At 46.3% G+C, this 13,067-nt stretch overlaps 1 protein-coding gene across 2 annotated transcripts in view; it reads right to left on the bottom strand.

Annotated features, from left to right (window-relative positions):
* Positions 1–13,067, bottom strand: part of ARMC2 (armadillo repeat containing 2) — a 109,753-nt gene that overhangs the window by 78,845 nt on the left and 17,841 nt on the right. For both annotated transcript variants that reach the window (XM_004753463.3, XM_013056669.2), the window contains 2 exons: positions 12,690–12,861; positions 3,684–3,891 (listed from right to left, as the gene is read on the bottom strand). In XM_004753463.3, the coding sequence (XP_004753520.1) occupies positions 3,684–3,891; positions 12,690–12,861 (380 nt within the window). The remainder of the gene's footprint in view (positions 1–3,683; positions 3,892–12,689; positions 12,862–13,067) is intronic.

Genomic DNA, 13,067 nt, shown 5'->3' on the forward strand with positions numbered 1-13,067 from the left:
CAGGGAAGGTGGGCAGGGAAGATAAGATCAGCCCTTCTCTAAACCTGGAGTGAGCATGATGCAAGACAGCTTGCTCTCCAAAGGCAAGAATGCCGGGTAGACAAAAAAAAAAAAAAATCAAGCCCACGCTGCAGTATAAAGTTCGCTCCATGTTTTGCCATTTTGGATGGAACAGGTTTTCTGCTTCATTGATGGCATTTATTTTTGTGTTTTTCATTCTTTGCTGCTTGTGTGCAGTTTCTGCAGAATGCCTTTGTTTTATCACCTTTTACCAGAAGCCCTCTTTTCTCCTTTTTGATTCCAAAAATACTATTGGCCCTTGACAGTTTACAGATAAGGCTTTCAGGCCTTATTAATCATCCCACAATCCTTGGCAAAGGCTGGGGGGAGATGGGAGTGAAGATGCCCAGTTATTTCCATTTTACAGATTAGAAAACTGAGCCCCTGAAAGAGGTAAGGGACTTGCCAAAAAGCATACAGGTAAGTCAAGTGGCTGAGAGTGAACCAAGCCTAAATCCAAGGATCATGATTTCCAGCAAAGAGTTCTTGGACTATCGCTTCTGGGCCTTTTGGTTAAGATCAAATGAAGAGTTCTTGGGCTTTTCTCCTGAAGATCACATTTCCGAACCACAATAGTTCGAACTGTTTTTACACTGAAAGCCTTAGAAGGTTTTGAAGCAGGAATACCAAGGGGTTCATCAGATTGAACCACTGGATGGATGAATGGCTAGGTGGATAGACATATATACACATTCATATTCTAATGGAAGCTTTATTGTTTTCAATCCACATGGCAACACAAAGTAAGAGAAAATGGAGTGTCCCTAAGGAGCAAGCCGGCCAAAGCTTAGATGGGCCCTTAACCGGACACAGCGAGAGTGTCGGAGTTGCAAGACTGTTTGAAGATGACAGCTGGGTAAGTTCTTCAGAGTATATTCTCTTTGGGAAAGTTACATAGTCCTCCAAGATCTCTTTTATGATGCTAGCTTGCTTAGCAAATCCTTTTTCTTTTCTTTTTTTTTTTTTTTTAAAGATTTTATTTATTTATTTGACAGACAGAGATCACAAGTAGGCAGAGAGGCAGGCAGAGAGAGAGAGAGAGAGAGAGAGAGAGAGAGGGAAGCAGGCTTCCTGCGGAGCAGGGAGCCCGATGAGGGGCTCGATCCCAGGACCCTGAGATCATGACCCAAGCCGAAGGCAGCAGCCCAAACCACTGAGCCACCCAGGCGCCCCAGCAAATCCTTTTTCCATCACGACCAGCATAAAGTGAAACTCCAGTCCATCCTGGGTCTGAGCTATCCATACTCTAAATTAAGGGGGTACAAATCAAAGCTACTTCGCTGGAATAGACCGCTCCCTTCTCTACCCAGCCCAGAAGCAGGCAGCGTGAAGGTGGTCACATCCCCCACATTAAGCAAGTGGGTAAGGACCCAGCACCAGCGGGGCGGGGCGCTCGTCCTCACTTCCACTTTCCCCTGCACGAGGGGGGCGGGGCGCTGGTCCTCACTTCCTCTTTCCTCTTTCCAAGACCCGCTTGTGCTCCTCCTCCAGCCAGTGTCCTCTCAAGCCTCCTCCTTTTCTAGTTCTTGCATTCCCTACCCCTCCTACCCCCCACCCCGCCAGCGGGGCTCACTGACAAGAGTCGTCATTTACCACATTAGGGATTAAAGACGGAAAAATGTTAATTGAGTAAGGCTTTGGCATCAAAACTGGGACTACTCCACTGCATAGCAAAGATCATTTCTTGGAATTCTTCACTTAAATGTTTACGAGAAACAATTATCAAGTGTCCCAGATTGATTCACAAATGTAATTAATGACAGAATTGCTAATAGTTTCCATTTTCTGGTTTGTTTTAATCCTACTGTATAAACTGTTTTTTTGGCACCCCGTCAACCAAACTCCATCCGTGATTCAAGGAGGTAAAGACTCATAAAGCAGACATGTAATTGGAAGTTAAACTCGCCAGGGTGCCTTGCAAACTCGACTCAGACACAGTCATTACACGACGCAAAAGCCATCCTCACCGAACAGAAGGAAAACAATTAGGGCCGCCAACGCCTCATAATTTGGGACAGTCAGGAAGAAGGGCTTCCAGTCCCTAACTGATTTCTCCTTTGCTGTTGGTGGGATAAAATATGCAACTGAAAATGCCCTCCCTGATCCCAGCAAAGGAAGACAGAATGACCTCTGGCTTGCCAGATTATTCTGCAACATCTGAAGGTTTGCAGGAAAAAAATAAAATAAAATAAAACGGCTCTTGTCTGGTTTTTTCCTAGTCAACTTTAATTACTGTAAGGATGGGTGCAGCAAGATAAATGTTTCTTTTTCACTTCAGCGCTGAAGAAACTCAAGCTCTCCCGTGGTCTTTTATGTTTAAGCTCTGAGGCCTGCAGCCCATTCTTAGTCACCAACTGGAAAAGATCGGTTGCAATGGCCAGTCTGATGTTTTGTGCTCAGCTCCCAGAGTCCCAATTTGAAGTCATTCTCTTCCACTTAAGGAGTTATTTCATTTTTCCTTTAATTTAAAAAATGTTCTGAATGCAAAGCAACATGACCAGGACAAGTAGGTTGCCTGATATGAATTCCGTGTGTGTGACACTCTTCGGGCTGCGTCTGCAGACAAGGTCAGTTCAGCTAAGCTAACCAGCTGCCAAGCAGCCGGTTCCGGGAAAAGTTTTAAGCACACGGCGTGTGTTCCGAGCCAAAGTCAGACCCAAAATCTAAAGTGAGGGCAACAAGTCCTCGGTCTTAAAATGGCTCATGGAATTTAATCTTATTAGGCAAAGCGGAACGGGGCAGTTGTCCACAATGACCCAATGGAAAGTCCTAGAAAAATAACTTTAACTGAATGACCCAGGCGAGTCCAAGACCTTCTGCATATCTTAGCCTCGTTATTGGCCTGGGGCTAGAGAACAGAGTCCCATCCTCCACCCCAGTTCCCCTTCATTCGAGAGACTTCTTTAGGAAAACACAGGGCGGGGGTGGTGGGGGGCGAGAGAGGGGACCGGAGAATTCATATGGTCCGTACAGTGAACATTTCTCCACAAATCTTACTATGGTAAGAAAATTGTTCCTCAATTTTCTAGTGGAAGCCCTAGAAAGCCCTGTCTAGGAACATGGTATGAAATAAAGTAATTCCCAATAATTAATTTTGTGAGGGATTAGGAGAGGGATATCACGGACAAGAGAAAGGTACGGGATTCTCCTGTTTTAACTATTTACCTGTTTGCCAAATAAGTATTTGAATCCAAGTTTCTACATGGGAAAAAGGAAAGTGTCTACTCTTTGGTGGAATTAACAGCTTGAACTAATCCAAGGAAGGGAATGTGAGATTCCAGGCCAGCCAGGAATCCCAAATAACCCACAAACAGAGCAATCACTCATCACTCGAGGGCTGGCCGAACAGCCTAACTAAAGCAAAGACTACTCTGACAGGCCCATCAACGCAGTGTTCGGTGGGTATGAATAAATGTTTTCCTGAGGAGTAAATAGGGAATGATGTAACACCAACTCCATTTAGCCATGAGAAAAAAAATCTTTCCTATTCATGCGTCATTAACTTAAAAATGTATTTGTATAAGAGGGAAGATGCAAATCAATCATCTACATAAGATTAGGAAACAAACTAGTATAGGACACAGTTTATCCTAAACAGAAAACTAAATCAAAAGAATACTGACCCTCCACTTCTGAGATGAGATGGCAAGGTGGTTGTCCCTTTGAGCATTTCTTGCTTCTTGATTTCACTGAAGCCTCCATCATAAGTTAGCTGAAGTGGGTGACTCTTTAAGCGGCCAACAGCTCTTGATTCTGTTAAATAAATCCCGTTTATTTTCACCATAGGGTCCCCCATCACAACTGTTTCCTCGGGTTCCACCGTCGTCTTTGCTGTAGAATCAAGGAGATGTTTGGTCAAAGTGTTTCTGATTTTTGGAATCATTCTTTCAATATTTTTCTCAATCTAAGAATTTATACAATTTAAAATTTTTTATATTACTTATAATCTAGTCTGGAATTGTGTTGCCAAAATCTACAAGACCTTCCCACTACTTCAGGCTTGGCAGCATTGATTCATTAAGATGAATGGGATCTTCTCTCTGCTCTCTCAGAGTCTACATGAACTTGAATGGAGGTTTATGACTAACCCAGTCCACAGAAATACTTCTGCGTCCCAGAACAATGACTCCTTTTCCTGAATTTGATCATGTTAACAACTTTTCATTCAAAAAATACTGAGTGCTACGGCATCTGGTGACTCAGTCGGTTAAGTGTCTGACGCTTGCTTTCGGCTCAGGTCGTGGGTCATGGGCTCAAGCCCCACATCGGGGGTTCCATGCTGGGTGTAGAGCCTGCTTGGGATTGTCTCTCTCTCCCTCCCTCCACCTCTCTAAAATAAATAAATAAAATCTTAAAAAAAAAAAAAAGTACTGAGTGACTAGACACTGGTCTAGATACTTGGGAGGTATCATTGATGAAACAAAGATCCCTGACTTTGTAGGCTTATATCCTAATAGGCATAAACAGATAATAAATAATATACCACAATAAATGAGGTCCAAGATATAATATAATAAGTACTATGGAAATAAAGCAAAAGTAGAAAAATGGAGAAAATTAAAGAGGGTTGGGGATGGGGGTAGACAGCAGTTTTGAAGAGGGTGGACATGGTAAGCAGTGGAGGTGAGGCATCTAGCCACTGGTTGACAAGGGACAGAATTCCCTGCAGAGGGAAGGGCACTCTTAAGGCAGGAGTGCGCCTGGCATGCTCAAGACGCAACAGGAGCGGAGTATGTGAGGGAGAAGAGGAAGAGAGCTGATCAGAGGGACAGCACCCAGATCGGGGAGGACCTAGACACCACTGCCAGCTGGTAGGAAGAGGAAGGCATTGGCTTCTAAGTCTTTCTAAAGAGGACTAAGAGGATAATAGTTGCAAACAGAAGTCCAGTCTCTAAACTAAACAACTATTGTGTGTATGACTGCAGATTCTTAAACCTATGATACAACACTCTTTCTTTATCAGCCAGTGGCCATTAGGAATAGCTCATTTGTGATGCTGCTAGCACACTTGAGTCTCTGATAAAATGTTTTTTTTTCAGGGGTGCCTGAGTGGCACAGTCAGTTATGCATCTGCCTTCAGCTCAGGTCATGATCCTGGGGTCCTGGGATGAAGCCCCACCTCGGGCTCCCCACTCAGCAGAGAGCCTGCTTCTCTCTCTGCCACTGTCCCTCCCTCTGCTTGTTCTCTCTCTCTCTCTCTCTCAAATGAATAAATAAAATCTTTTTTAAAAAATTTTTTTTCAAAGGGGAATGTAGGGAGAAAATACTGCTTTGCAAGCTTCTCCAGGGCAACTCAAAGTTTCCTTTTTTGCACTTGAACAAACCAATAAAAACCAACAAAACCACTTAGTCCACTCCGACTAAGCTCCCTGCTTTCGAAACAATGAGTTTTAAAGCTGAAAGGAACCTTCAAGATGGCCTAGTCTAAACTTAATTTTTCAGATGAGAAAACTGAAAACCTGAGTGTTACATGACCAGTCTAAGTTCACAGAGCAAGTTCAGGGCAGGCTGGGACCATACAGCTTGAAGAGCGTGGGCTTTGCATTCCATCAGATTTAGGGTCAAGTTCTGGCTGAGTGAAGCGGGCAGGTCACTCAACTTTTCTCTCACCTTCCTCAGTGGTTCCCACCTCTTAGGGATGTGCTAAGAATGAACTGATATGGTCTAGTAAAGTGATTTATTACAAACATAGAAGTTATTGTCAGTATTACTAAGGAAACCCCAGAATCCCAAATTCTGGTTCAGGGCTCTCTCTGTGGCACCACGCTGCCTTAAATACCTTGACTACTGAATTACAAAGCCCAGATTTTGTCTTAAGTAATGCAGTTTTAGCCTATTCCTACATTTTAGCATTGTTTTCCTTCATTCGTTTACTCCAGGAATAGTTATTAGGTACTCGCTGCCCTGTGTTGGGTGCTGTTCTGGGGGCTAGCGGTCTAACAGTGGGGGAGAAGCAGGGAATCCCAGCCATGCAGAGCTGCTGCTGTAGGGGGTAAGTGGACCCATACTCAGGGGCGGAGTTGCTGCTGTCCCTCTGACTTCACAGTCTACTGAAGGGAGCCTGTCAGTTATTACTGCAGTGAGGAGCTGCCCTGGGCTCCCTCTGACTCCCCCGATGGAGGTCCACAATAAAACTGAGCATGAGTACCAATGCCCTTTGTGTTCCTGGTAAACGTCCGTAGCACACTGTACTAATTTCGTAATGGATCATGGGTTAAACTTCAAAAGTCTACAACAAGCAGGGCTACCATGCGGAAACAGTTCCATTTCACAGATACTGCTTTGGCACTGACCATATACCAGTCCCCGTTTTAGGTTCTCAGGCTACCAGTAAAAGAAATCCTCTTTTCCTATTGAAGTTGCTGAGTCTAATAGGGGAGACAGAGACGCAGAAGTGTTAAAGAGAGAAATGTCATACAGTGTGGCCCAGGGCCAGGTAAGGGCAGTAGAGAGAACAAGAGAGTCCCGAAGGGTTGGGACTGGTCAGGGAAGGATTCATAGAGGAGGCAGAGCCTGAGAAGTATTCTGAAGGATTAACAGGAGGCCAAAAGGAGTTCTGAGAAAAAGGAACAAAAGTCTGGAGTCAGAGCTAGCTTTGTGTGTATATAAGCTGTACAGTCAAGCTGGGTCCCTTACTTAGAAGGGCCCGGCATTTGGTTGAATGCTTTGCTGTTGCCATCTTGGAATTCTCAATAATTTTTTTTTTTTTTTAAAGATTTTATTTATTTATTTGACAGGCAGAGATCACAAGTAGGCGGAGAGGCAGGCAGAGAGAGAGGAGGAAGCAGGCTCCCTGCTGAGCAGAGAGCCCAATGTGGGGCTCGATCCCAGGACCCTGGGATCATGACCTGAGCCGATGGCAGAGGCTTTAACCCACTGAGCCACCCAGGCACCCCTCAATAATTTTTGAACAAAGAGCTCTGCATTCTCATTTTGCACTGGGTCCAGCAAATGATAGAGCCGATTTTGCAAGAGGCTTGAAGTAGCAGGATAGGTCCGGGGAACTGCAAGTGCCCAGGCTGTGGGCAGGAGGCAAAGGAGAGTCAAGAGAAGGGCCTGGAATGTTAGTCTGGGGCCAGATCGCCAGAGAGCTGTGCATGCAGAGGAGTAGGGACTTCATCCCCTCCAGCAGGAGTCAGCAAACCATCCACTGAATCTAGCCTGCCCCTTGTTTTTGTATAGCCTGCGAGTTAGGAATGGTTTTTACATATTTCAATGGCTGGGAAGAACTCAAGGGAGAACACTATTCTAAAACATGTGAAACTGAGAAGAACTTCAAGTTTTGGGGCCTATCAATTGGTCTATCTTGCTTTCCCACTACAACAGAGTTGTAGGACAGTTGAATAGGTTGAACAGAGACTATATGGCCCATTTGGTCTGAAATATTTACTCTTTGGCTCTTCACAGAAAAAGTGTGCCAGCTCTTCTGCTAGGTCAGTATTTCCCAAACTGCATTCTTCAAAACACAGATTCCCCCGTCAAGGACATTTGTAAAATGCTAGGTTTGAAGGGTATCATGGCTCTTTCCACAGTTTGGCGACTATGGCCATTGCTGCTATTAACATTGGGGTACAGATGGTCCTTCTTTTCACTACATCTGTATCTTGGGGGTAAATACCCAGTAGTGCAATTGCAGAGTCATAGGGAAGCTCTATTTTTAACTTTTTGAGGAATTTCCCACTGTTTTCCAAAGTGGCTGCACCAACTTGCATTCCCACCAACAGTGTAAGAGGGTTCCCCTTTCTCCACATCCTCTCCAACACTTGTTGTTTACTGTCTTGTTCATTTTGGCCATTCTAACAGGTATAATGTGGTTTTGATTTGAATCTCCCTGATGGCTAATGATGATGAACATTTTTTCATTGTCTATTAGCCATTTGTATGTCTTCTTTAGAGAAGTGTCTTTTCAAGTCTTCTGACCATTTTTTGATGTGATTATCTATTTTTTGTGTGTTGAGCTTGAGTTCTTTATAGATCTTGGATATCAGCCTTTTGTCTGGAGTGTCATGTGCGAATATCTTCTCCCATTCCGTGGGTTGCCTCTTTGTTTTGTTGACTATTCTTTTTGCTGTGCAGAAGCTTTTGATCTTGATGAAGTCCCAAAAGTTCATTTTTGCTTTTGTTTCCTTTGCCTTTGGAGACATGTTTTGAAAAAAGTTGCTGTGGCCGATGTCGAAGAGGTTACTGCTTATGTTCTCCTCTAGACTTTGACAGATTCCTGCCTCATGTTGAGGTCTTTTATCCATTTCGAGTTTCTCTTTGTGTATGGTGTAAGAGAATGGTCGAGTTTCATTCCTCCATACATAGCTGTCCAATTTTCCCAGCACCATATATTAAAAAGACTGTCTTTTTTCCTGGATAAAGAAGATATGGTCCATATATACAATGCAATGGTATACCTCCATCAGAAAGGATGAATACCCGACTTTTGTATCCACATGGACAGGACTGGAGGAGATTATGCTGAGTGAAATAAGCCAAGCAGAGAGAGTCAATTATCATATGGCTTCACTTACTTGTGGAGTGTAAGGAATAACATGGAGGACATTAGGAGAAGGAAAGGAAAAGTGCATTGGAGGAAATCGGAGGGGGAGACGAACCAGGAGAGACTGTGGACTCTCAGAAACAAATGAGGGTTTTCAAGGGGAGGGAAGTGAGGGGTTGGGTGAGCCTGGTGGTGGGTATTAAGGAGGGCACGTATTGCGTGGAGCCCTGGGTGTGGTGCATAAACAGTGAATCTTGGAACACTGAAAAAATAAATTTGAATTTAAAAAAATACTGACCACATTGCCCACCCTTAGCCACTGCATAGTAAATATTTACATGGAAATCAATAAATGAATAAATGAATAATGAATGAATGAATAAATAAAATGCTGGGTTGAAGTAAGATGAAATGGGCATCTTTACCGACCCTCAGCTAGGCCCATGTGCTCTGGGGCTCTCCACGAGAGGGAGGAAGCAGGCAGACCGATCTGAGCACTGGACCCCTCGTCCAAGGGACAGCTGGGACTCAGTTCGGCAAACACTCCTTCAGACACAGGGAGCCCTCCAAAGGGTTTTCAGCAAGAGGATGATGCAATCTGATTTTTATTTGCCTCCTGCCCCCTTGCCCCATATGGCGCGCAATAATCGTTGTTCACGGCCCACTGGGATGAAGGGATGAGGCCGCCGCTCACGGGCGCGTGCGGTTGGCAGCTTGGTTTCTCCCGGCTCTTCTGGCTGCTCCCAGGGAGCGTGGTCCTCGGTGCGCGGAGGGCGGAGCAAGACAGGGACGCCAGGAGACCAGGCACGGTGAGGGGGGCCGACAGCGGTGCGGCAATGGTGGCAAAAGAACGTGCAGAGCCAGGAGACGCTTCGGAAGCCCATTTCGGGAGCCTGTTGAGGGCTTGGCGAAGGCCAAGAGGACAGGGATGGTGAGAAGGGGGAGACGGCCCTGTGGCCTCTGTCCGGCTCGAGCAACTGGGCGGGGTTAGTCACACTGCCACCTCCAGCCAAGAGGCCCACGTGAACACACAGCAATTACACTGCGGGGCCTCCGAAGACGGCCACACGCGTCCCTTTCCCTTTCCTTTTCTTCAGTCAGAAATTCCCAACCTGCCACCACACCCCTCTCCCTGCCTGTGCCAGAGTCAGCTACAAATGACTTCATGCGAAAGGCAGGCACACACCCTCTGTCTCCCCGCTCAGCTGCCTTGAGAGCCTCAGTCCCCCACCGAAAGGCATCTTCGCTAGACAGCACAGACTCCAATACCAAGCCCAGGAGGCCCCTGCACGAATGACAATGGTGCTGAGGCTGGAGTCTTAGAATATATATATATATTTCAAGATTTTATTTATTTATTTGACAGACTGAGATCACAAGCAGGCAGAGAGGCAGTCAGAGAGAGGAGGAAGCAGGCTCCCCGCTGAGCAGAGAGCCCGATGTGGGGCTCGATCCCAGGACACTGAGATCATGACCTGAGCCGAAGGCAGAGGCTTAACCCACCAGCCATGCCCAGGCACCCTGAGTATATTGGTTTTAATGGGGCAATGTGTGCTTTTAAAATGACAATGACTTTTTACTGTCATTGTCTCATGAGTGCTGACCCCGACTTCGACCTGGACCTCGGGGATGAGGAGCCCTGGACACCTGCGAACAGGGCAACAAGAATGGCAACAAAGACATGCTTCTGGCCCTTCGGGGAGCATGAGGACGGTCTCAGCGCTGGGAAATGGCAGCCACAGTGGGTGTGCAGACAACAGCCAGGGAGTGGGGGCACAGAAGGGGAGGCGCAAAGCCCCGAGGGAAGCAGAGATGGTGAGGATGGTGGGGGAAGCCTCAATCCCTCAGTCACCCGCACAGACACCCGAACAGCTCCGTGAGCCTCAGGGCGCTCACCTGAGAGCTACCAAGAGTTAAATGCACAAAATGCCTAGGCGGCATCCAGGCTCAGAAGCAAAACATCTAGTGAGCGACACTACCCTCACACCAGCCCTGCCACCCCCGTTTCTAAGGAGTTCCTAGCGAGGTCTGACCTCACTCCCAACCCCGGGCTCCAGATCCTGTGCCCCTCATAATGACAAGGACTTTGGTCCTGTAATCCCCACTCCTCTCTGATGTCTTCAGTCTGACGGGGTCCCCAGGGAGGGCCCATTTGAAAAGCTCCTCAGGGGATTCTAAGTGCAGCTAGAGCTGAGAAACTGAAGTCAGAGGAGGTCTGTCCCTTCCTTAAACCCTGCGCTGGCTTTTCAGGGCAAGCAGCACAGAGTGTGGGCCATTTGCCCCTGCCTGGCCCATTGGGGTGGTGGCTCCCTCCATGTCCCCAGGGTAAACCATCTTCCAGCCACAATGGCCTCGGGTCCTCCACCACCTGAGTGACCCTCCTCCTGTCTCTGAGCCTCCAGGTCCCTCCTGGGCTCGTTGTCCTCAGCTTTCACCATGGCCACCTTCTTCTCACTGGTCACATTTCAACTCAGGGCCACCTCCTCAAGGACACATTCTAGTGCCACCGGATCTCACACACAGTACTCCTGCCGTGGACATTCTCCAGCCCATTATCTCACTTATCTTCCTCACCATCCTTATCAGGACCCAAATTATCTTATTTCCTTGTTTTCCTACTTACTGTTTACAAACCTCACAAGCTGTTTGAGAGCAGGACCCTGTGGGCCGAGGGTGCGGTCTGGCACTTAGAAGGGGCTCAGTTAGTATCTGATTGCACTTAGAAGGGGCTCAGTTAATATCTGATTGCCTGACAGAAAAGAAACACACTGGGACACCTGGGGTAAAGCAAGTTGCCTGATCACACATCCTGCGACAGCACAGCACCGTAATGGTGTGATCTGCACACCCTGTCTTGCCTCTTTGTCTCTTCCTTCCTTCTTGATTCTACCTCCTCGGCGATGTCAGGGTTCACGAGGGATCGGAGGGGTCAGGAAATGAGGAAAGCAGGCTGGGGAGACATGGGGAGCCGTGGCTTGTACTCTGGGCTAACGGGGGTGGGTGCTCCCCGGAACGGGGGCCCAGTGTTGCCAGGTCTTCCAGTTTCCCAGAAGAGGTTGTGAATCTGGATTCTTCCATGAGGTCTTCTACATTTAAACGTTAGTGACTAATTAAAGGAAAATGCTTTTATGTCAAGCAAGTAGGATCCTTGGGCAGTGACTTGGAACTTTTGGGATCCGTCTTCAGATAATCTCCTCTCTACATCTGTAAACCTAGCCTTCTTCCTCAAGCCTTATTGAGTGAAGGAGAGCAGGGGTGGTCAGCCCCTGGTAAAGCGGTTTTCCAACGTTATGACTACATAGAATAATAATAAAGTCACAATATAGTTGAATATAAATATGTAACAAATTTGTAATGCGACCCTGAGTACGCATGTACACGACTACAGTAGGCCTCCTTGAAGCAATACTTAGCTTATTGTCTGCGATTTGCCCTGATGTTCTCCATTCTATTCTACTTCATTTTTTTTTAAATGCTGGTGATCCACTAAATTGATTGCCATCTCACTAATGGGTCATTTCCCGTAGAATTTGAAAAACTCTTAGTATACTCTGGCAGGGGTGATTCCAAAGGTTGGGGCACACCTTAGAACTTGAAGTTTGTAGCTTCTTTGTTTCCAGGTTTAGAAATCTACTAGCCATTCTGTGGAAAAGAACTAGGAAGGCCCCATCCAACTTTAGCTTCACCGTCCCATGGGATTGGAAAGGTATTTTCAAAGACCTCAGCTCAGTGCACATCGTATGAATCTTAAATGTGCCTAATGAAATTAACAACTGTTTGAACTCTGATTTAAAAATCATTTATTTCCAACTCAGGTGAACCTCCTCGTTATTAAACACTTACCCTAATATTCTTTTCCTACCAAGTAACTTTTTAAAACAAAACAAAACTGGCCATTTAGGTATTCTTCTTAAATGCCCGGAAAAATATATGAACCCTGTTTCTTAACCAGGTTATAACAATAACCTGGTGAATAACAATATTGGTGAATAACCTGGTGAATAACAATATTCTCTAAGGGTTCATTAATGTAAAAATCCTGTAGGGTTTGAAAAAAAAAAAATCATGTAAAAATAGCTTTTGTGTGCCCATTGAAAAAAACATGCCCGCCCCCCAGATTTCAAAGGAAGTGACCCAGCCTTACACTCAGCAGGAGGCAGGGTTCTGTCCGGCAGCAGGGCCCCCTGGGAGGCCGCCCTGAATAAGCGAGCCCGGGCACTGCTTAGTCTTCTGATCTTCGCTGGGTCCACTGGGGGCTTGGGAAAGGCAAGGCAAGGATCCTCCTCCGTGGTGGGAGATGCCGGAGCTTTCGGTTTCTGGAAAGAGATTTTTCAAATGATTAGCGAGCATTTCCGTGTCTCAAAGAAAACTCACCCCCCTACCCCACCACCCCCCGGCGCTGGTATTGATACTTCTGGATGAGCACAGGGCTCACTGCTTCGCTTGGCCTCGTTCTGGCCACCCAATTCTACACCTCCCTGGCCCATTTGACTTAATGTGACATGTGGTATACATATATACA

Source organism: Mustela putorius, unplaced genomic scaffold (genome assembly GCF_011764305.1).
Source record: "Mustela putorius furo isolate JIRA1106 unplaced genomic scaffold, ASM1176430v1.1 tig00000450_pilon_pilon_pilon, whole genome shotgun sequence".
Classification (NCBI taxonomy): Eukaryota; Metazoa; Chordata; class Mammalia; order Carnivora; family Mustelidae; genus Mustela; species Mustela putorius.